Raw genomic sequence first — 22,558 nt, forward strand, 5'->3', positions numbered from 1 at the left:
TCAAGTACCTAAAAGAAAGGCGTGACCGTTATGACTTGTGACCACAGTACGAGACGTAAACTCTTCACAATGCACAATCTACTGGAGTTCGACTAACATTGTAAAGTTAGTTCGAAGGTGACTCCACGCTTGTCATGCGTAATAGTTTGCATAACTCGAACAAGGCAGGATGCAATGTTTCTGATTAGTTGCTAATTGAAAATTGGTCGTCCTGTCTTTGTCCAATCAAGTCGCCTGTTTGAAGTGCCGTGTAGGCTGAAATCACAGAAATACGCGGTTTTAACAGACCAAAGAGATATGAGATGGTTAACTCCGTATCCGAGTCGGTAGTGACTCTGCCTACCTTATATTTATGTCGCCCACGAAGGTACGAAAGCGGAGGCCGCGGGTTTGATCCCGGTAAGGGCATTTATTTGTAAGTTAACAAAAATAGTGGGGATCCGTTTTAGGGCATCGGTATCGTGTTCGACTTTTTGGTGTCGGGTTCTTGTGACTCTTAAGGCGGATCGAAAGAACAGAGGACCTACTTTACGTACAATTTGGGTTGAATAATCTTACCGTGCTTACAATAAACCATGTAGGTAATAGTTAGTAGGAGAGAGTGGAATAATCCCGGACAGCGGGTAATTGCGGACGTTCATGTTTTGGGCGATACCGCGCCCCCTTTAACCCCCCATCCCATGACCGGCTCAATTTATTTTCTTTCGGTGCGATTATTTCCGAAAATATTCACGTTATAAAAAAAAATTGTCGTTGAAGACCCCTATTCGTTTGCCTATCTAACAACACTCCACACCATAGGGTTGCCAATAATTCCTTAAAATTTTTCGTTAAATTCTGTTTCAACATTGTTATAGGTAAGGTAAGCATGGCATATAGGTAAGTGTGGCTAAGTGTGAGGGCACACTGGGACCCGTTTACCCATTAATTAATGTAAACAAACATTGCTCGTTCATACATTTGCTACTTGGGTTTAGTGCCAAATGTATGAACTCTCAATAAATACTAATCAATGTGTAAACAGGCCCTTTGTAGTTACCGCTCTCAATTCATATAAAATTTTCATAACTTGTTGTAACTCATACCTCCAACTAACATTAAATTTCATTAGAGGTTCATCGTAAAGATTTACCATTGCCGATATGAAATCCGGCAACTGGAGCACGACGCCCCAACGTAAAGCTGCCAAACACAACACAAAGTAGGTAAGTTTAAGATGGAGAGCTAGCCTCGGAAATATATACGCAATTTATAGAGAAACGAAACTTTTATTTTTTTATGCCTAACTTAGTATGCTAACTGGGTACATTGCAAAAAAATGTAGATACATACCTAGTCATGTAAGTTAACTAAGTAGGTACCAAAGTTTCACCTAACCTTAGTTTTTAATTCAGAACAGAATGCTTTATCTGTTTGTCAAATTGTTTGGTCTATTCTATTTCAATAATATTAAAAATATTGATTTGAAGCTAGGTTCCAAGTACCTTAGAAGTAAAACTACGGCAGTTTCGTTGCTGTATAAATTGTTAAGTTTTTTGCGGGCCAACTCTTAGACTATATGCTGCCCGCAGCGCTATTATAGAGATATAATGACGGGGTTGGGCCCGCTGCTTGGTGCCTGACACTTGTTGCGTAAACTGGCTCAGCCACGGCGCCTGACTTATCGGTTGCCACAGACCGGCGATATAATGAGCATACCAGCATGAGTTTCGAAAAATCTTTATTCGGTAAATGGAACCAATTTCGAGAGTTATTATGTGGTATCGATTCAAGTTGCGTCGGGACTAGTTTTGGGCTGGTAACGATCAGAAATTAGGCTCCAGTGTCCTTAACTTTAGCAAACCTACATAATACATGATATTTTCTATGTCACCCATTTTTCTGAGAGCACTTGGCTCACGCCTGCTCAGAGTAGTCATTAAGGCACAGTCTAATGAGGAACAAAGAGAACGTATCATGCGACTCATGTGTTAGAGAGGAATAACATGATACGATGTCAAACATCGGGGAAAACTTAAAATACACACATACACATACATTTTTCTGGTTTAGGACGCAGTTCAATCGCCTAGTTTTCATTTAGTACTACAAAAATTATAGTAGTTTATGCGACTGCTACATAATAAAAGGCATTTATTGGTATTTCATAGTTAGTATTTTCCTCGCGTTGGTGTGGTGAAAATTTTTGTGTTTCACTCGGAGGCAAAATTTTGTTTAACCCTCGTGCCTTGAAAAGTTGAAACCCTCACATCGCTCAAGATTCCACTTCTCGAACCACTCGCTACGCTTGTAGTTCTATTTTGGAATCTTTCGCTTGCTTGGGTATCAATATCAGCATGAGCGATTAAACAACAACTTTGCCCCCTTGTAGTTTATGTGTCTGCTACACAATAAAAGGCATTAAAATACACGAGTGTGGGTTTAAGAAAGGAACGAAGTGAGTTTCTTACAAGGATCACACGAGTGTTTTAATGCCTAATTATGTACAGTATTTTACACGTACTATTTTATCTACACACATATTATAAACTTTCTATGATACATTCACTAACCCAAATTACAGCCAACGTTGGGGCATCGTTGCTCTCTTGACGGAACTCGCGGATATGTGGCAGCGTGTCCGAAATATTTTTATCGCTCATTTTAGACGAAACTTTTGCTATAGTTACGTTAAAAACAACAAAACAAATTCATTTTATACTATAAACTAATTAAAAAATAAACTGTACGTCTAATGGCGGTAAATGAAAACTTTTTTCACGCATGTCACGCATCCGTAATTTTTTTAAATCCAGAGACAAACTAGAGTCGGGGGCCTATTGCCCTATCATTCGATATAAACCAACATGCGAGATTTGTCAAAATTGTTTGCAATTGACATTTCATTTCGAACAAAAAGGCATCTCCACTGATATTAGAATCCAGAGAGATTATCCAAATTTGAATGTCATAAGTGTCATAACCAAATCGATTCTTATGTAGTTATGAAGTAATAACAACATTTTCACAGATAAGAAATTTGTTGTAACAAAACAGTTTATCGTAATGTTGGCCATTATTTACGGATTTTACAGGCATCATAGAGAGTTTATGATATGTGTGTAGATAAAATAAATTATGTGCGTAGTAGATTATATATATCTTTTTTTCTTGGTGAACCATGAGGTGTCGAACCGTTTAGAATCACTTGCTACTGCAACTAGTTAGCATGTGCATAATCGCTTCTAGTGCCGCAATAAACTCTTAATTAAGCTATTGCTAAGTGCCCTACAAGGTTGCTCATTCGCAACATGTCAAAGGTAGGTAAAACTCAATAATTAACACGGTTTATTTACTGTAAGATAATTTACTGAATAACTGCTAATTGAGCAATAGAAATGCAAAATACGTAATTATTAATTACGTACTTATTTACTACTAACTGAGCGAAAGAATTACAAAACACGTAACTATTTGTTAGGTACCTATTTACTAACAATATCATGAGCATAGTTACGTTTAAACGCTACGTCCTTCGTGAAGCGCACTAATAGAAAAACTTGGTATAGTGTTGGTAATAACCTGAGGGCCAACCGTTTTCTTTATCTGCGTCTCTACTCTCTATAGCTCGAATATGCAAGAGCGATAGATTAGGCAGATAACTAAAAAAAAACGATTTACGATTTTCCTTTTTCGCGGTTGCCCTCAGGAGACATTTATTCAGACCAACATTAATTAATCTCTGTTTCTGAGGCGATTGGTAAAAAGTTGTTATGGTCAGCTACGGACTGGTTGGCAACTTGGCTGCATGAAGCTGGTTTGAATTATGTTAATTAAGTACCTACGTAGGTATATAAACTAGTTTTACTTAATCCTCCCCTCATACTAAAAAAATAACCTTTTATCTATTTTAAAATCTGAATGAGAAACACTTGGAACATGCACTGAATGAGCCTTCAACATTTCAAGTTATCAAAAAACTCTTAACCTAACATAACCTAATAAACGTTATATTCTCGGCGTGACGCGCACCCAGCCCTCCGGTATGGTGGTGATGATGCCCTGAATCCGTCGGGCGGGCTTCGTCAGCGGGCGGCCGTCGGCCGTGGATACGTGGAACGCCTGCATGAAGTTCGCGAACACTTGGAAGGTGCACTGCCGCGCGTACGTCTCTCCGGCGCACAGTCGTCGACCTGAGAAAAACGCACACGGTTTAAATAAGCACTTTCAATTATTCAACACACATTTAGGTTGGTTACTTGACAGAAAGCCTACCTCGACACCGTACAGTATAATAGTAAGGCCGGATTTCCGCCTGGTCTAGGCGGAAATCACAAGGCCCGGGCCTAATACGGATCCAGGCAACCTAGCAATGATTTTGAATGGCATAGGGCCTTAGGTCTCTAAAGGGGTTCACTGATTAGGATTACCAGTTCGCGAGACGATATCGACAATCGCGAATAATTGACAGGCTGATATATATGTCCGGTGAACTGGTAATCAGTGGGCCCCTTAAATCCAGGCCTGAGTAATAGCTATCAGAAAACTCAATTCATATATTTTTAACCGTATTGTCGCGCAACAAATTCCTAATACAAAATGGAATTCAATTACTGATGCTTACGGCCGTTTTGCGAGGTGGAGTAGTACACAGGTCACGACCTACATGTAGAATTATGTAATTTGCAAAATTTGTACGTTGCAAAAGTAGTCATAATGTAGCAACCACGTCACACTGTGTCAACTTCTCGAGTCAAATAAGCCCCCAGATATTTTTAAATTACGCTATATTGTGTCTCGTGGGTTTTAACGGAATCACTGCAAGTTTAGGAACTGGGACACACACAATATGATTGTCTATATTTTTGCACGTAAGGTTAACCACTTAGTACCTCAGTAATTGAAAAAAGAGAAACATGAAGCGAACGATTCAGAGATCTACTAAGATTATTTACAGTACATATGGGGCTACGAGTACTTTACCGCACTAGTGCGCAAATTAGCATACTTATTACGTTACTGTGTCAAACATTTAAGGGGCCATATGTACTGTAAAACGTTGTACGATACATGTGCGAATAGGTAATTCGCAGCTCGTGTCGATTTAAAACACTCCCTTCGGTCGTGTTTTAATTTATCGCCACTCGTTTCGAATTTCCTATTTTTCGCACTTGTATCGTAATGTACTATTATAGTTTTTGCCCACCCTTGCATAATAGCGGTTGACCATGTACTTTACTGAGACTGAGATATTCATTAAGATGATCCTGTCAGTTAAATTGATATTAATTGTGATCCTACTGCTATTTACATAAAAACAGCTTTGACTTGGAATTGGGACAAGGATTATCATTTCTTATAGCCGTAACGGAATTAAAGTATGTAGATTATGTTTGCATAACAGTTGCAAAATATAACTAAATGCACCAGGGTGCTTAGACAACGTGCTAATCGTTAACACTCCGTAGCGTAGCATAGGCATTTCTGTCTATCACTCTTTCATATTAGTGCGATAGTGACAGTTGCGTTTCGTTCGCTACGAAGCGTTAACGATTGGCACGTTCGTTACGCATCCTGTAGCCTTAACACGAGCTTTTAACTGGCAAATACGCTAGCGTGTGCCTACTGCGTAACCTACTTTCTAAGCATCTCGCTCGTACTGGCATGCGTGCTGTGCGAGCGAGATGTATTGAAAGTAAGTTACGTAGACGTTAGCGAATATGTCAGTGTCAGATCAGTGACAAGTTCGTGGTAGCCGCACAGTTGATGTCAGAACTTGAAATGCACCTTGGCATACAAAGATGAGCATCTCGCTTAAATGAAATGCACATTAATTAATAGAATCACGCGTTACATATTATTGCGGAAATTAATTAAAGCTAAAATATTACTTTCTAATCTGCGAAATAAATAATAATATTTCGCGGTTTAGCAAAGTGATATTTTTGTTTTAATTTAAATACATATTGCTAAATCTAAAATCTAGATTTTACCTTGTGTTACACCTCTAATAATAGTTAACAAGCTTGACCGCTATGAGCTCCCTGTTGTTACATAGGATAGTAATATGCAATATACAGGGCGTCCCAAGACTATGGGACATCAAGGGAAAGTACCTTAAATATCGTAGATAGGATATTTTGCTGAAAGAAGACTTTACGTTATTTTTAAAAGTCAGTAATTCTGCATTTAAAGATTTTCTAAGAATTACTTGCTTCGTCTGGGAATCGAACTCCGCTGTCCGTCCGTCCGTCCGTCTGTCTGTCACCAGGCTGTATATCATGAACCGTGATAGTTAGCCAGTTGAATATTTTACAGATTATGTATTGCTGCTGCCGCTATAACAACAAATACTAAAAACAATAAAATAAATATTATTTCCAATCTCGAGGTTCTCATCCAATCACCGAAGTTAAGCAACGTCGGGCGGGGCCAGTACTTGGATGGGTGACCGTTTTTATATAATGGTACGGAACCCTTCCTGTGCGAGTCCGACTCGCACTTGGCCGGTTTTTTTGTAATGACAAGTTCTTACTCTTTTTTTGTAACTTCCCACTACGCTCGGCACGTATTTAATGACGGACATGACCAACGGAAAATGGGCCGTATCTCCGAAGAGTTACTGATTATAAAAGAGGTGTAAGTAAAGCCTAAGAAAAAATTGAGCGCACAATTTTGACACCTGAACTAGATGCCGGATGTCTTTTAGTAACCAAATTGTTCAACGTTGTATTAGGTACCATCAGCCGCAAAATTGCATGGCGACTTTATCAATGAATTGATTCATATAATTTCGCCATGCAATTTCGCAGCTACTTTACAGCGTCACATTCATCAACTGTTGTACCTTTCGAGGCACGATTTTTTCCTTCGAAACTCTGAATCACACCTCTTCTAAAATCAGTAACTCTTTGGTATCACTAGATGCAATGACGATTTCGTCATAATCACCATCGGACATGCACTTGCAGGTATTGAGAAAGAAATGCCGTAGAATTACCCGCTCCAAAAGGCAACGACTTGTCGCTAGCGACATCGAGGCGGCCATTTTTGATAAACCGCTCCGGTCGAAAAACTTCGGGGTCGCCCCATATGCTCTTGTCCGTATGTAGACTCGTCAGATTCACTCCCACTATGGTGTTCTGCGGAAATAATACGAGGTGATCTATCGCTATTCATCAGAGTCATCAAAATATATGTAATTACATTGTATTATTACAATGTTTTAAAAGTATATGTTAAGATAATTATTATATGTTTTTTTTATCAACACATCGTGTCTAACGCAAATGCAGCTGACTACAGAGTAGTACAATCGAATTAGAACAAACCTCGAAATCTCTGGAACTGTTCTGAAATTTAGCATGTATGTAAAAGGCCCCATTTTCATATTTTTTTCCGCTTCTCGTATTTTTTCCGCAAAGATATCTACAACTTTTTTTTGTAGAATTTAATAAGCTTTAATGTTGTCTTATACCATATTTTCCTAGATAACGTAGATTTAGAGTAAAACACATGTAAATATCTCCGGGATGGTACACATTTCACAAGATGGCTGCGCTTCCAGGAGGTCCCCAAATGTCAAATGGTATGGACATGAAAAAGGGGCCTTTAATTTACATACATACCAAATTTCAGGATTGTTCCAGAGATTTCGAGGTTTGTTCTAATCCGATTGTGCTACAGTGCGACGACGTATGTGCGTTGTACGGCTAGTGGTTGGTACCCAATCTTAACCCGCCTCATCTTGGATCTCCGTGTGGGTTCTGCGTATACAAACACTAGAAACCCGACCACGCTAAGTTTGCATACGCCGCTCCTAATGGGCCAAGCCAAGTCAGGGCAAACTTAGTGTAGTCGCAGCATAGACCTATATATTACTTTTTTAGATCTACGAGTCGCAGTCTAAACATGTTACTACTCGTAAGACTAGGAGGTACCTCCGCAATATGGTAGCCGTCCAGGGTGGTGTCGACGACGCATCGGTGTGGTACTGCGAGTGGTACTGTTGTCTCAAACCGCATCATTTCGCGCAGACACGCTTCTGTGTACGGCATGCTGTGAAAATACCTAATGAATATTACTTAAATAAAAACCAAATTTATGAACTTAGAAATGACAATAACAAGTACTTTAATAAAACGCGCATGTAGTTATTCTAGATATTCCCGCGCGGGAAGAAGAAGGGGTCATGTGTCTATTCAGAATTTCCGATATTAAAAATGTAGCATCTATGACACAATCTGATGAAATGCAGTCGGAGATAAAATCATGTAGCTACAGATCAAAAAATATATTTTGAAAGTATTTTAAGACGTAGCTACCAATGATTGTGCACTACTGCAGCTGTCTTAAGACGAAGATCGTTTCTCCATACAAACACGATCCCCATTTTCCTCCGTGGTCATTATGGAAAATATTTTTACAGAATTTATTGTATATTAACCACAGCTATGCCCCTTTGCTTAACTTTTTTCGATTGTTTGATTGTTATAAAAGTAATATTTATTTATTTGGAATGTTAATGCAGTTTACTAGCTACAGTAAGTAGACTACAGCTAGAAATGATTGCCCATAAATTAAGGTAGTGTGAACATGTATTTGGCACTTGGTCCATATCGATATTTAATTGAGGGTACCCATCACAAATGGCATCTTTATGCCCGTCTTATTTATGGACAACCGTCAAAGTTCTAAATTCCGTGTCTGAAAACTTTTCATCCACTTGAATAAAAATAGCTGTTTTATAGAAAACATTGACTCCGATTTACCGAAATGTTTGAGATGGCAGATTTTTGTTTTGCGATTTCGCGGTTGGCCCCATAGTAAAAGTTGTTCAGTATGACCTATACAGGCCGTCCCAAGACTATGGGACATCAAGGGAAAGTACCTTAAATATCGTAGATAGGATATTTTGCTGAAAGAAGACTTTACGTGCTTCGTCTGAGCAAGTAATTCTTAGAAAATCTTTAAATGCAGAATTTCTGACTTTTAAAAATAACGTAAAGTCTTCTTTCAGCAAAATATCCTATCTACGATATTTAAGGTACTTTCCCTTGATGTCCCATAGTCTTTGGGATGCCCTGTATACTACCCCTCAGAGTTTGGTCAGTGATAACAAAAGCAGCCTGTATATTTATATTTATATTCCAAATGCTAGTATTTTCTATATGATCCAGAGGAAAATGGGGACTACGTTTGTATGGATAAGCGGGTACATGACGTCGTCCCCTTTCTTCTCAACGCACGAATAAATTTAATCATAATAGCGGTCGTTGACCGGTAATAATCTCTTTTTAGAACAAATTTCACCATAATTGCTGTCGTTGACCTGTCAGTCCCTTTTCGTTTGTCCGTTGTTCCTATTTTACAAGCTTTTATTTAGTTTCACCTGACCCGTAAGTCCCATTGCCTGTAATCAAATTTTGGCACTTCCTAGTTTTCAATTACCTAAGCTGAAAATTCGCATAAGTACCATATGTAATATGTAGATTACGTGACAATGCAAGATTATGGTACCATCGAGCTAATCTTATGATAGAGACAGATAGCGATACTGGCGATAGGAACTCTGATAAAACAACGTAGCCGAATTATGTTTGGGTTTGTTAGAATTGTCTCTACGAGTATTTGTTGCCTATTAAAAGAAAAGTACAATCAGAGATATAAATATATAAATATAAATATTATAGGACATTATTACTCGAATAATATATTTAAAAAAAATTACAAAAAAACTTATTTAGCTTTGGACGAAAGACTGTCGCCGCTAAACAGTTATAAATGCAAGGTTAACAACATGTCATATCTCTGAGACAAAGATGAATTACCTACTTTACGATGAAAATATAAAGAAAACCTTATCCCGAAGTGTTAAGAGCGGGTATTGTATGGGATTATTACACTACCTTGACATTATGATTTATGGATATTATGGTTGACGTTTGTCTGTCGTTACTCGTGTGTTTGCAGATCGGTACCTAAATAGGTAATGTTAATTTACCGTCTATTATTTTAATTGTTTCGTTTAAAACCAAAGTACGTTCCTACTACTACTGCTACTATACTATTTAAACATTCAAACACGCAACAGGTATGTGCCTTTGCAAAAAGTTCTAGTTCTATTCGCTAAGCGTCCTTTTAGTAATTAAAACATTCCCTTCTCTTTAAGTCACATTATGAAAATGTCTCTTTCGTAAAATGTGCTTCTTTTAGTAAAACCTCTCTAATATATGAATAGTTCCTTGTACAGGATGCCATTCGTCTTACGTAAAAAGGCTGCGAATTTGTTGTAGATAATAGAAAATAAAAACTAAAAGTTCAATAATACCTAGTCAGTCCATAAGTTCTCTCGCAAAGGTTTTTACTGATAATAAAGTTATAGGTACAGCAGATCCCTTATTATTCATGCATATGGTTGATTGTTTAAAAGCTTATTTTATGATGAATTACTTACAGTATACTTCAACGTAATTTGCTGTTGTACTTTTGCAGATATCTAAGCAATATTCGGAAAAAGTAATGATAAAAATGTAAAAAAAACATGCTCCTTGTTCAAGGTGATTTTGACCGTAATTTATTAATTTGTCTGTTTTAACATGCTTGAATCTTACATAACGCAAAAGCTGGGTATTTTATCTTTACTTTAATATATACATATTATCAACTAGTAGTCTAATTCACACAAAATACTCCATACTTTTTCCTGTCGTCCAGATTGGGCATGCGGTCGCGGCCAACGACTCGATCGATCTCCTCGTGGATCTTGTCCTGGATCTCAGGATGCAGGAACATTTGTTCCACCAGGAGCTGGATAACGGACTCGCCGGCCGTCGCGCTCGGGAACATGTAGTCCGTGCAGATCAGGATCAATTGATCCGCTGAAATGTAAAGTTTGGTACAGATAGTTGAATTATTTTAGTTTTCCGAATTGTAGGAAGAAATGTAAACCCTTTTTGCCATGCCAAAGACGTTTACGGACGCGCACGGTATAGTTTAATATTACGCTTCAAGCTTTCCAATATAGATTACTATGGCGCAAGTTCAGTAAAATTCGGACACCTTGAGAAATAAATAAAAAGTGGACGTGTTCATAGTCGTGGACACCAAGCATGTTGCGTACAGTCAGCTGCAAAAATATGTATCGAGAGAAACGTCTCATAAATATGGTACTACGCTCTTATTACACTGGAATAAGATGCTATGGCCTATGGGACATATTTTTGAGTAAGATGTGTACACCCATATTTTGTACACTTGACTGTACGATGAACATTACTCTGTATAGCACATTAGGAATAGAACCAACCTCCAAACCAACAAAATTTATTTTTTGAGTAGAATGTATTAAACCTTAATGTGGCAACATTTACACCATATTTTCATAGAGAACGTAGATTTAGAGTAAAACGCAAATTTCTCCAGGATGGTACACATTTTCCATGATGGCTGCGATTCCTCGAGGTCCCCAAATGTCAAATGGTGTGCACATGAAAAAAGGGCCTTTAATTTATATACATACCAAATTTCAGGAGTGTTCCAGAGATTTCGAGGTTGGTTCTATTCCGTTTATGCTATTATATTTTACTCAAAATGAAAGAAAAGAGCCGAGTTTTCTTTGACTCTGTTTTTATGCTATGCGTTCCACTTCCAAAATACTAAATAGTAATTTCAATGCGTCGCGCTCGGCGAATGTGCACTTGCAAGGTGGCACTTGAGTGCGAAAAACTGAGGAATGAGGTCCTACCGCGAAAACCGAAAAGTTGTTATCTGCCTCTCTATCGCTCTTGCATATTCGAGTGAGTGTATGAGTGTCGATTTTTGTTTTTTTTTTTTGCGGTAGAGCCTCTGCTCTGATACGAGTAGTTATGCCAAATTCGCACGTTTCTTACCCGTTATCTTGACACGTTTTTATACTCGTACCGCTCATTAAAAATTGGCTAAAGTGTAAACAAAGCAATTTACTTTATCTATTTCGTAATTATGCACTTTTAAAGTTCGGACATTGGCCTATCAACAATATATTATCTTATCTATATTTAATTGTATTTACTTTTATTTATAGTGTAAACAACTGTTAATTATTTAAATTAGAGTGGAAACACATTTTGTTCAAAAATAGCAAAAGCTAACCAAGCCATATTTTTTACCTTTTCCTAGACACTATACTATCGAATACTGTTATGTATGTTCCCTTACCCATTCGCTAAATTATGTAGATATTGTGTAGTAGCAGTAGGTATTTATTTGCGAGAATGAAGATTATAGGTAAATAGACTAAATAGTTACAAGTTAGGTACATTATATTCCAACTACATTCATGGCATTTTGTATCTTACTCCATAAAAGGAGAAAGGGAAAAATGTAAACAAATGTTACATGGTGATCGTTTAGGGTTTGCAATCTGGATACGAAATGTATGAAATTATCCTGTTCTGGATCCAGATTCACGGATCTTGCCACACATTTCAGATCCATCGTGCAAACCCTATTCTCGTGATTCTATTTAAGGTTGCCAGAGCTCAACGAGGGTGCGGGGTGTTAGGGTCGGCAACGCACATGTGACACCTCTGGAGTTGCAGGCGTCCATAAGCTACGGTAGCCGCTTACCAACATGCGGGCCGTATGCTTGCCACCGACGTAGTATATTTAAAAAAACGCCTACTTTTATGTGTCGAGCAAATGTTATTTTATGTTTCACGCGGGAGTCTATTTTTATGTATATGGGCGTTTTGAATACCGGGTCATGATCCTTAATGAGATATGCGATAAAAATTATCATACTTAACAACTTTCTCCAATGGTACCAATATGAAAATCGCTTGCCTTTATACTTTTCGGCTACCTAATTTAAGCTCTCAAAGCTCAGAGTTTTCCTTGGAATAACCTAAGCATTTTTCGTAATTTTGTAGTTGGTCTCACTGAAAAAGTTGTCAAGTATGGTATTTTTCTAGTTCTCTGCCTACCTGAGAACGTAGTGCGTCCGGTGTCTTGAATCTCCTCCTTCATTTTTCTGATGTACATGTCTAAGAAGTGTCGGTCGTGGCTCTCATCATGCGTCGCCATCGCGTGTTCTATTAGTTTCTAGAAAAGACGTAATTTACTCTGTGAAGTTGCAAACAGATACCTAAAATCGTTTATCACAGCACCTTGGAAATTCTCTCTTTAATATGAAAGTGTGCAAAGTCATGTCATGCAAATAATAGTTGTTTCCTCACGTTTGTTGGTAAAATGGACTTTTAAGTAAATTAAATTAATTATTTATTATGCTAATTAATTTTTTTTTTTCGGCGGTGGTAGCCGAGTAGATATGACGTCCGACTTTCAATCCGGAGGTCGTGGGTTCAAATCCTGGCTCGTACCAATGAGTTTTTCGGAACTTATGTACGAAATGTCATTTGATATTTACCACTAACTTTTCGGTGAAGGAAAACATCGTGAGGAAACCTGCATACATCTGCGAAGAAATTCAAAGGTGTATGTGAAATCCCCAATCCGCATTGGGCTAGCGTGGGGACTATAGCCCGAGCCCTCTTGTACATGAGAGGAGGCCTGTGCCCAGCAGTGGGACGTAAGTATATAGGCTGAATTATTATTATTATTATTATTTATTTGATTAATAGCATTCATTTGGATTAGATTTAGTGTTTATGTCGCAGCCAGATTGTATAATCCGCCATATTATATTGCGGCTAGCTGTTATAAAAACCAGGGCCGTTTTGAAATGTGGCGGTTCAACGATTATCCAGATTGTCATTGTGATACGTTCGTCAATAAGGCGGCGTTTAGCCGCGTCGTACTACTATTTAGATTGTAGGGTGACCATACTTACAAAATAAAACAATATTTAATTAAAAAACAATTTTGATAAGAAAATGCTAACAGATTTCTGCCAACGAAACGATATTCCTTGCCAATCAAGAATTATCATAGTTACTATATACACAAAAATATCCTGTTATGTCAGGCAGCGCCACGAGTGTTATAAATGGGAACTAAAAACCGGCAAAGTGCGAGTCGGACTCGCGCACGAAGAGTTCCATACCATTATCTAAAAATCACTTTTTTGTATGTTTATTTTAGTTTTTGTTGTTATAGCGGCAACAGAAATAATTTCACCTGGCTAACTATCACGGTTCATGAGATACAGCCTGGTGACAGACGGACGGATGGACGGACGGACAGACGGACGGACAGCGGAGTCTCAGTAATAGGGTCCCGTTGATCCTTTGGGTACGTAACCTTAAAAACTGTCAAAGAGGCGGGTAATGATTCGCTGTATTACATTGTGTTATATAACGGCTAGCCGTATTGAAGAACGTTTGGCGCCGAATACATTCCAGCGGATTTTCATTCAGCCGCATTCAATCCGACTAATCGTTGAACCGCCACATTTCAAAACTGCCCTGTTTTTGATAACGGCTAGCCATAATGTGATTCGGCGGATTATATGATCCGACTGCGACATTTACAGCCAGTATATTCCTCGTCTTCGTATTACTTATAAAAAATGTTGTTTCACTCGGCAGCATTTGTTCACCTCTCCTGTCTCGAAATTTCTCTTTTTGAAATTTTTAATTTGCTGGGTCTCAATATTATTTAGCAAGAGGTATAAAGAGCAACTGTGCTCTCTTATTAAATAAATAACTAGGTCCTTATTAACCGACTTCAATTTCATAGAAGGAGGAGGTTCTGTATTCGGTTGTGGCTATTTTTATTACATATTACTTACTACGTACCCTGAAAAAGTCCGTTATAAACTTGTTCCCCTGATACAAGTCTTGATAGCCGCTCCATTTGGGAAATAGTTCCTTGAGCCACGGAGTTAAGGAGAGAGCTCCGCCTAGATCGTTGCTGCCGCGCTGGAACCTGTCAATACAGTGAGTCATCAAGTAAACCATAAATCCAAAGATACAGTTCGTCTATTACACATAAGATAATTTAGATATGAATATAAACCATAGCTTTAACTTTGTTTAGTTTAGGTATTGTCATATATAGTAAGTCATAAACAATTGAATGACCTGTCGTTCAGTGAATGATGAATCGTTATTCATACGAGCCGATGAGGATACTTTTTGGTCAGAGCGCATGGTAATATCCACGGGGTAGGGTCATTCCGCTAAACACTTACACACAATCGATGGAAATAGTTCGGCAGCTGTACCAGGTGTACCAGCTCGCCTAACGGTGCTTTTGGCCAGAGCGCATACACCTACGAGGCCATATGGACTATGGAGTAGGTCTTCAACTCTTCATACTGGATGCGGATGCGTAAGCCGCTCTAGCACGTAGCACTGTCTCGCTCACATATCGCAGCAGTGTGCTCCTCATCAGTGTGATTACCGAGCTATTGACGTAACAGCGTTAGGTAATGCGGCAGCTGTATCAGCTCACCTGAGGGTGTTTCTGGCCAGGTCCCAGAGCGCGGGGTAATCTTCACGGGGCAGGGTCATTCCGCTGAACACGTGCAGCATACCGTTGATAAAAGGTACGGAGAGATAGTGCGGCAGGTAAACCAGTTCGCCGTTCACTAGTCCCTGGAATTTATGGGTAATAATACCAAATGGATTGGTGAAAAAAATAACAGTGATCTACCGTCGAAATCTATGAAATACTTATCCATGTGACTTATCTGTTCGGTCGGTTATTGAAAGCCAAAATGAATGTACAGTAAGCTGCAGTGATTACTGACTCCCACTGCAAACAAGTTTCTATGCAGCTTTCTGTACTATCAGCATCAATAGTAGCGTATGAAACCACGCACTAAAAGTATCTGCCACCCTAAAATATTTTCTAAATAAAGACATCTCAACAGTAGGCGTTCAGGCCGCGTAGCCAACGTCGTTATCGTCGTATCATCGTTAACGTTCCGTAGCGTATCATAGTCATCTTTCTCTATTACTGTCGTACTAGTGTGGAAGAATGATAGAGAGAGATGACTGACTGACTGGCAGCATTATCTTTCACAACCTTTGACTAGCACGTAATAATTATTTATAATTATAATTATTCTACTTACAGAAACTAAAGCAAGAATTATTACTTTGCTAACCCGCGAGAAAATAACGTACTAGTCAATCAGTGCTAACCCAAAGTTTCAGTTCAACTGAAATGATTCAGTTGTCGGGTGTCAGACCGTCAACATCTCCAGCATCTCCTGCGGATGCCTCGTAGAGAGGCGAAACACGTGTCGAGTTTTGTACTTTTAGTGGTGGTTTGTTATGTATATTTATTTGTGTATTTATTTTGCGCTGGGAGGGTGGGATCATTAATTGCATGTTAAAATACGCAAGTAAGTATAACGGGTTAGCACTGATTGACTAGCACGTTATTTTCTCGCGGATTAGTAAAGTTATAATTCTTGCTTTAATTAGCATGGATTTCCGCAAAGTAACGCCTGATTCTATTAATTACTTACAGAGACATTTTTTGTTATTGTAGAATGCATTTTTTTTTGCGCAGTGCGCAAGCTACTGCGCAAAGTTTGCTTTGGTCCGTCCGTAGACATAAATTGTGAGTTGAAACGGTAGAGATTCGTAAACTTGCTGCAATGTGAATTGTAAAAAAAACCCTGTGTCTATTAGTGCTCAATGTTATATTATGTAGATTGATACTATTGCTAGGTATGCAGCTGTGTCAATATTTGTTTGCAATAGTAAATAAGGTAGGTACCTATTTATGAATATGAATAAAGAACTTAAGTTGAACCATAGAGAAATAAGTAAGCATAGATTGTCCATACGTAGATCAAAACTCATTTATGTATTAGTATTAAGCGAGTTTTTCGAAAACTTATTTTGTAATTAAGTTACAAGCTAGTTTAAAACTTATTTATTACACCTCTCATTATAATAAATAATAATAATAAATATTATAGGACATTATTACACAAATTGACTAAGCCCCACAGTAAGCTCAATAAGGCTTGTGTTGAGGGTACTTAGACAACGATATATGTAATATATAAATATATATATATATATACTTTGACGACCAGTTTGGCCTAGTGGGTAGTGACCCTGCCTACGAAGCTGATGGTCCCGGGTTCAAATCCTGGTAAGGGCATATATTCGTGTGATGAGCATGGATATTTGTTCCTGAGTCATGGGTGTTTTCTATGTATTTAAGTATTTATAAATATTTATATATTATATATATATCGTTGTCTAAGTACCCTCAACACAAGCCTTATTGAGCTTACTGTAGGACTTGTCAATTTGTGTAATAATGTCCTATAATATTTATTTATTTATTTATTTATACTTAAATACATAGAAAACACCCATGACTCAGGAACAAATATCCATGCTCATCACACGAATAAATGCCCTTACCAGGATTTGAACCCGGGACCACCGGCTTCGTAGGCAGGGTCACTAAACCCACTAGGCTAAACCGGTCGAGGAAACTGTTATATGGAGTGAGTACTCTTAGCTTAGGGTACTTACTATGTACTTGTACCTACTTATTTCTCAATGGTTGAACTTATATAAAAGTAAAACTTTGAGGACGGTAATGTGTATCGTGCGTAGTCAGTGAGGTGCGGGTCAGCGAAATCAAAACACGTAAATGTAAACACTTATAAACGGACGCAACCTATTGTTTATATATGATAAAAGTTGTTACCGATAAGTTATTTGAAGTAGGCCATTACATACAAATATTTACTATGGTTGATAGTAGGTAAGTTAACAAAAAATAAAAGCAAGAACTTTTACAAGCTCCAGCTTCCAGAAGCTTACCAAGCTCGTAAATGATATGAGATTGGGGCCAACGTACAAGTTGTGAATATGTTTTGCACCCTATTAAAAGGGAATAAGGTGTGAAGTGAAGCGTAAAGTATAAGCGTTTTAAATGTTTTAATTCAACAGTAACAAGCTTGTTGAAAATTGGGTAAACTATGACTACATATACTTAATGTCGGCTGATGCACCCAATGACTGAGAACTTTATATGGCATGGTGACATTTCTACAGAAAATAGGTACCTAGCTATTTATTATAACTACTTAAAATGACCAAAGGGGGATAAGTTTACCGTACATAAGGGTTTTGTACTCCGTCTGGGACTTTCACGAACGAAACGCAACTGTCACTGGCAGACTAATACGAGCATGGAAGAGTGATAGAGAGACACAAAGCGCTTCGTTGTCGTAGCGCAAGTGATTGTCACCTTGGCTAGGCGCTCTAGTCAGGTAAAAACAAGTCCAAGACTCTCACGCATCGGGAGCGAGAGAGTCTTGGACCACCAGTATCACCTTCCTCAAAACTTAGTTTCTTTTTTACCTTTTCATCGTCGTTCCTGGGGCCGTTGATTCTCATGTCGATCATCTCCTTGATCTCATGGGAGATGGTATCTTCGAGCTTGGAGCTGCGCCGCCCGAACCCAAAATCGCGCATGTAGCGCAGGGAGAACCTCCGCTGCGTGTGCCAGAAGTAACCGTCAGTGAAGAATATGCCTGCAATAAAACCTCTTACTGCAGATTTTTGTATAAGGAGCTGCGACGCTTGCAACTAGTCACGAGCTCACGAGACCACTTAGAGCAAAGCTTTACGGTGATGGCGCTACAATCGCTAGAAACATGACTTTAGATACCTATGCTAAATCTGAAGAAACATTAACCCAATATAGATCGCAACTACTGCAAAGCTAGTAACTAGGAACAACTAACTGTCCATCTGTGATGGCTTGGTAAATTAAAAGCCCAAACGTAGGCGTAGTAAGTAGTTGGACCTTTAGAATAGGTATCTACTACATACTGATCGTATAAGAATCTATTACTAGCATCATATGATCAGCGCTAGCATCAAAATTCGCGCGGCACATAAAAATGCCCCATACCATGTGCTTGTGAGTTGTGACCAATACGTAAAACGTTAAGAATGTCAAGATACTAACCGAGTTGTTTCCAGAAAGCCCGTAGCCTCCCAAGAATAATGTCCAGACGCCCATCAAACTCCTCTCTGTTCAGGACTTCTTTAACCAAGGCTGGGTGGTTGGCGACCACGGCCGGGAAAGGTCCCAGGAAACAGCCGACCAGCCGCGTCTTGTACCGTTGACCAAGTTTGATGAAGGCTTCGGCTAAGTTGTTGGGAGATATGGCGTAGAGTAGGAAGTACGCTCCATACACTGGGAGGCTTGGCGGGCCTGTGTTGCAGATAACACTGATAAGATAATTTAAAGCAGACATCCAAAACAATCGAATTTATAATTAGGACAACTATCTGCACAAGTCGGAAAGCTTATCTGATATTACCATCAATATATTTACTTCCAAATAGTTGGGGTCCTTGGCAAAATATTTAGTAAATTTTCTTCTATAGTATAGAGCATATAGAGGATTTCTTCCCTATATCCTATTTTATATGTCTTATTCTCGTATTTAATTCATCTTTACGGTTTACGTACTTTCAAGATTTTTAAAACCATTTTAACGTATTATTACGAGTGAGGCAGGTTATCTACTTTATTTTTCAGAGATACGAAAAACCATAAATAACACATTGTACCTACATCTAGTCTGAAATTGTTTCACGAGAATACGGCTAAAAATTAAATGAATTCCAATGTCTGTATCTGTAGGGCTAAGATGGTCGGGTCTTTATCATTTGTCACCATTCCTGTCACGTTCTAACAAGTATGTAAGTGCGAAAGTGACGGGCATAGTGACAAGTGATAAAAATGGAACCATGCTGACACTGCTGTACCATATGAAGGCAGATGTCAACAAACAGTCAATTTTATCTAAGTTTATCATTTTTATCAATATGGGTGGAGGGTTGTCGTTGAGACAATTTTTTTGTATTTTGCTCAGTCATGTAGTTTAAAGTGTAACATTGATAGCTTATTATGTAGTGAACTATCGTGGAAGTGTGCAGCTAATAATAAACTATCTTGAAACGAGTTGAATTAACCATGTTTTAATCAACACCCGGCAATCCATCGTGGCTTTTAGTTAAGTCCAGCTAACTCTTTACTAAAAGCAACTACCGAATACCGAACAATGTCATGCTCTACGAGCACACTTAAAACTTACAACGTAACTTGACTTTGGCAAAATCATCATAGATTTGATGGAAGCCATATTTTAAAAGAAGAAGAAGATCAATATGGGTTAAATTTTTCCATTCAGGCTTATTGCAAAATTGAGAATAATTCCTTTGTTGCCAATCACATTATCTGACACCAATTTCCTGTTGGACTTAGCATTCCCTATTAATTTGCAGCTGCCTGTTAATCAGTCCTTATCTAAAACTAGGCAGAAATAGGGTCAGACCATCAGACCTACACTTGAGAGCAATGAAAACAGTACAGTAGGTTATTACCTTTAGTTTGTAATTAACTGATACTTTCCCAAGGACTTCGTATGGAAGGTTTCGAATTCCGGTAAGGGCATTTATTTGAGTGTTTGTCATAGATATTTGTTCCTGAGTTATGGATGTCTTCTATGTATCTAAGTAATATGTATTTAACTATTTAAGTATCTATGTACTCAGAATACAAGCTTTCCTTGGTTTGGGGCCACGAGTACGTCGATTTGTGTAAGATTATCCCTAAGTATTTATTTTTTATATTGGATAACTTGTTGTGATTATTACAATAAAATATATATATTACAAGCGTCATAATCATATAAACATAATACGACTGATTTATTTTAATTGCGTTAGCTTCGAACTTCGAAATATCTGTACTCTTAATATTTAAATCATATACCATAATTGTACATTATGATACAAGTGTGCTAAGCTGGTCATCACACACGGCGATAGTGTGCGCGCGAGCCGTAAGCGAAGGCGCAATAAGAAATCCGATGTGGGTAATGACCAATGCACACGCGTTTCATACGACGTTTTTCAACACACTTGCGAGGAAAAAAGAAACTTTCATATTAATCAAATTTTAATTGTTAAATCGGTTAGTAAAAGTCTTGCATCTGTCATACTGTCTCCCGCCCGTCCACGTTGTAAAATCTACTCGACCAATTTAAGAAGGCTCCGTTTCCATACATGTTATTAGCAATCAGTTCTACTCAGTCGGATAATATACTGAAAAAGCACGCGTGTTTAATGTGATGCGTGTGGATTATGAGCCAAGAAACGGTGGATTTAAAACGCCGTTTTGAGCAAGTGTGTTGAAAATAAAATTAAAGTGGGAGAGGTACATTCTTGTAGATTTCCAAATAATAACATATTAGATAAATTTAACAACAGTAGTGGTTTGGGAAATAATCTGTATTAACCAAAGGGATTTGACCTTAAAGTTATCGGATTTTAAAAAATCTAAGGGGTTGATTCTCAATTCTTTTTAGGATTATTTCCACTTATGTTCCCGATGTGTGAAGGACGAGACAGCAGGACCGAGAAATTCTTGTGTCAACGGATTTATTTTTTACTCATTTAAACTTGAATTGAATGAAGAGGAAATGGTAAAACCGTCAATGCTAATTGTGTAGCCCATCAAAGCTACATAAAGTGTTCTTAGATTATCTTACCAGGTGGAAAATTATCAGGCTTCTTAAACGCGCTCTTATACACATAAAACAGAACAAGCGGGAAAAGCACAGCGGCCACGATTTCCGCGAACATCTTGAGGCGCGCGCGGCGTGAGTTCGGGTCGGCTCGACTGACTACTTTGCGACCTGTCTCATATTTATCAAAATTATGAACGTATCACGTCGGTATCTACCATATATGTTTATTAATATAATTACTAGACCGCTATTTCGTCCGCTTGAAATTTTGTTATAATTCTACTATATTTAACCCCGTTTGTGGAAAACTCTGGAATTATTTTTTTAAGTACAATCACCTTATTTGGGTATTGGTGAAATAATTATAATAGAAAGCTTACTTCCCTAAATATACCTACCTAGATTACATTTGGGGTTATTGATGGTAGTTACCATTAGTAATTAGTTAATGATCACCATAAGTGTTTATCAGTGGTAACAAGAGAATTTTTTTCTCATTTGTTCCCATTGGCCATACAAATGAAACCTACACAAAAGGGCTTTAAGGAATTGTAAATCAAGTTTCCGCAACCCCAGTAGGACAACTGAGTAAAAAGAGCGGGGATTTATTTATCAGTAGTTATCATCAAAACTTTGTGAGATATACCTACAATAGAAGGAAATGAAGTAGCTCTCAAGTCTGTTGATGTTTGGACCAGATTCCATCATCCATACAAAGTTTGCTCTGGCGTCAGGGGCAGGGACAGAAAAAAATCCTACTAGTTACCACCATAGCGAGTTGGTGGTTATTTCACCACACCAGCTCGTAAACACTCTTTATTTATATATTTCAAAAACTGATGAAAAAGTTGCATTTTATTCACAAGGGCAGCAAAGAAATTAGATGAAAATTTTGAGTTGTTTCCTCATGATGGCTGGTGGAATTACCTAAGTGATGATTTTAAATGATAAATATTTACAAGTGTCCATTTGGGTTTGATTTGTAATGTTTTATATTTAGTATTTTCCTCGGGTTTTGAAAAATGTTGTGTTTCACTCGGTAGCAATGGTTGTTTAACCTTCGTGCCTTGAAGCCCTAGCAACACTCAAGATTCTACTTTTTGA

At 38.1% G+C, this 22,558-nt stretch overlaps 1 protein-coding gene across 1 annotated transcript; it reads right to left on the reverse strand.

Moving 5' to 3' along the window:
• Positions 1-1,703: 1,703 nt before the first annotated feature.
• Positions 1,704-21,769, reverse strand: LOC133520561 (probable cytochrome P450 304a1). The gene is made up of 10 exons (XM_061855060.1): positions 21,476-21,769; positions 18,880-19,128; positions 18,267-18,439; positions 15,376-15,518; positions 14,718-14,847; positions 12,945-13,062; positions 10,679-10,859; positions 7,920-8,037; positions 6,980-7,121; positions 1,704-4,172 (listed from the first exon to the last, which is right to left on the reverse strand). Exons 1-10 carry the CDS (start codon positions 21,567-21,569, stop codon positions 3,988-3,990), a joined length of 1,533 nt encoding a protein of 510 aa, XP_061711044.1. The 5' UTR covers positions 21,570-21,769; the 3' UTR covers positions 1,704-3,987.
• Positions 21,770-22,558: the final 789 nt, after the last annotated feature.

This window comes from Cydia pomonella, chromosome 8, assembly GCF_033807575.1.
Source record: "Cydia pomonella isolate Wapato2018A chromosome 8, ilCydPomo1, whole genome shotgun sequence".
NCBI lineage: Eukaryota > Metazoa > Arthropoda > Insecta > Lepidoptera > Tortricidae > Cydia > Cydia pomonella.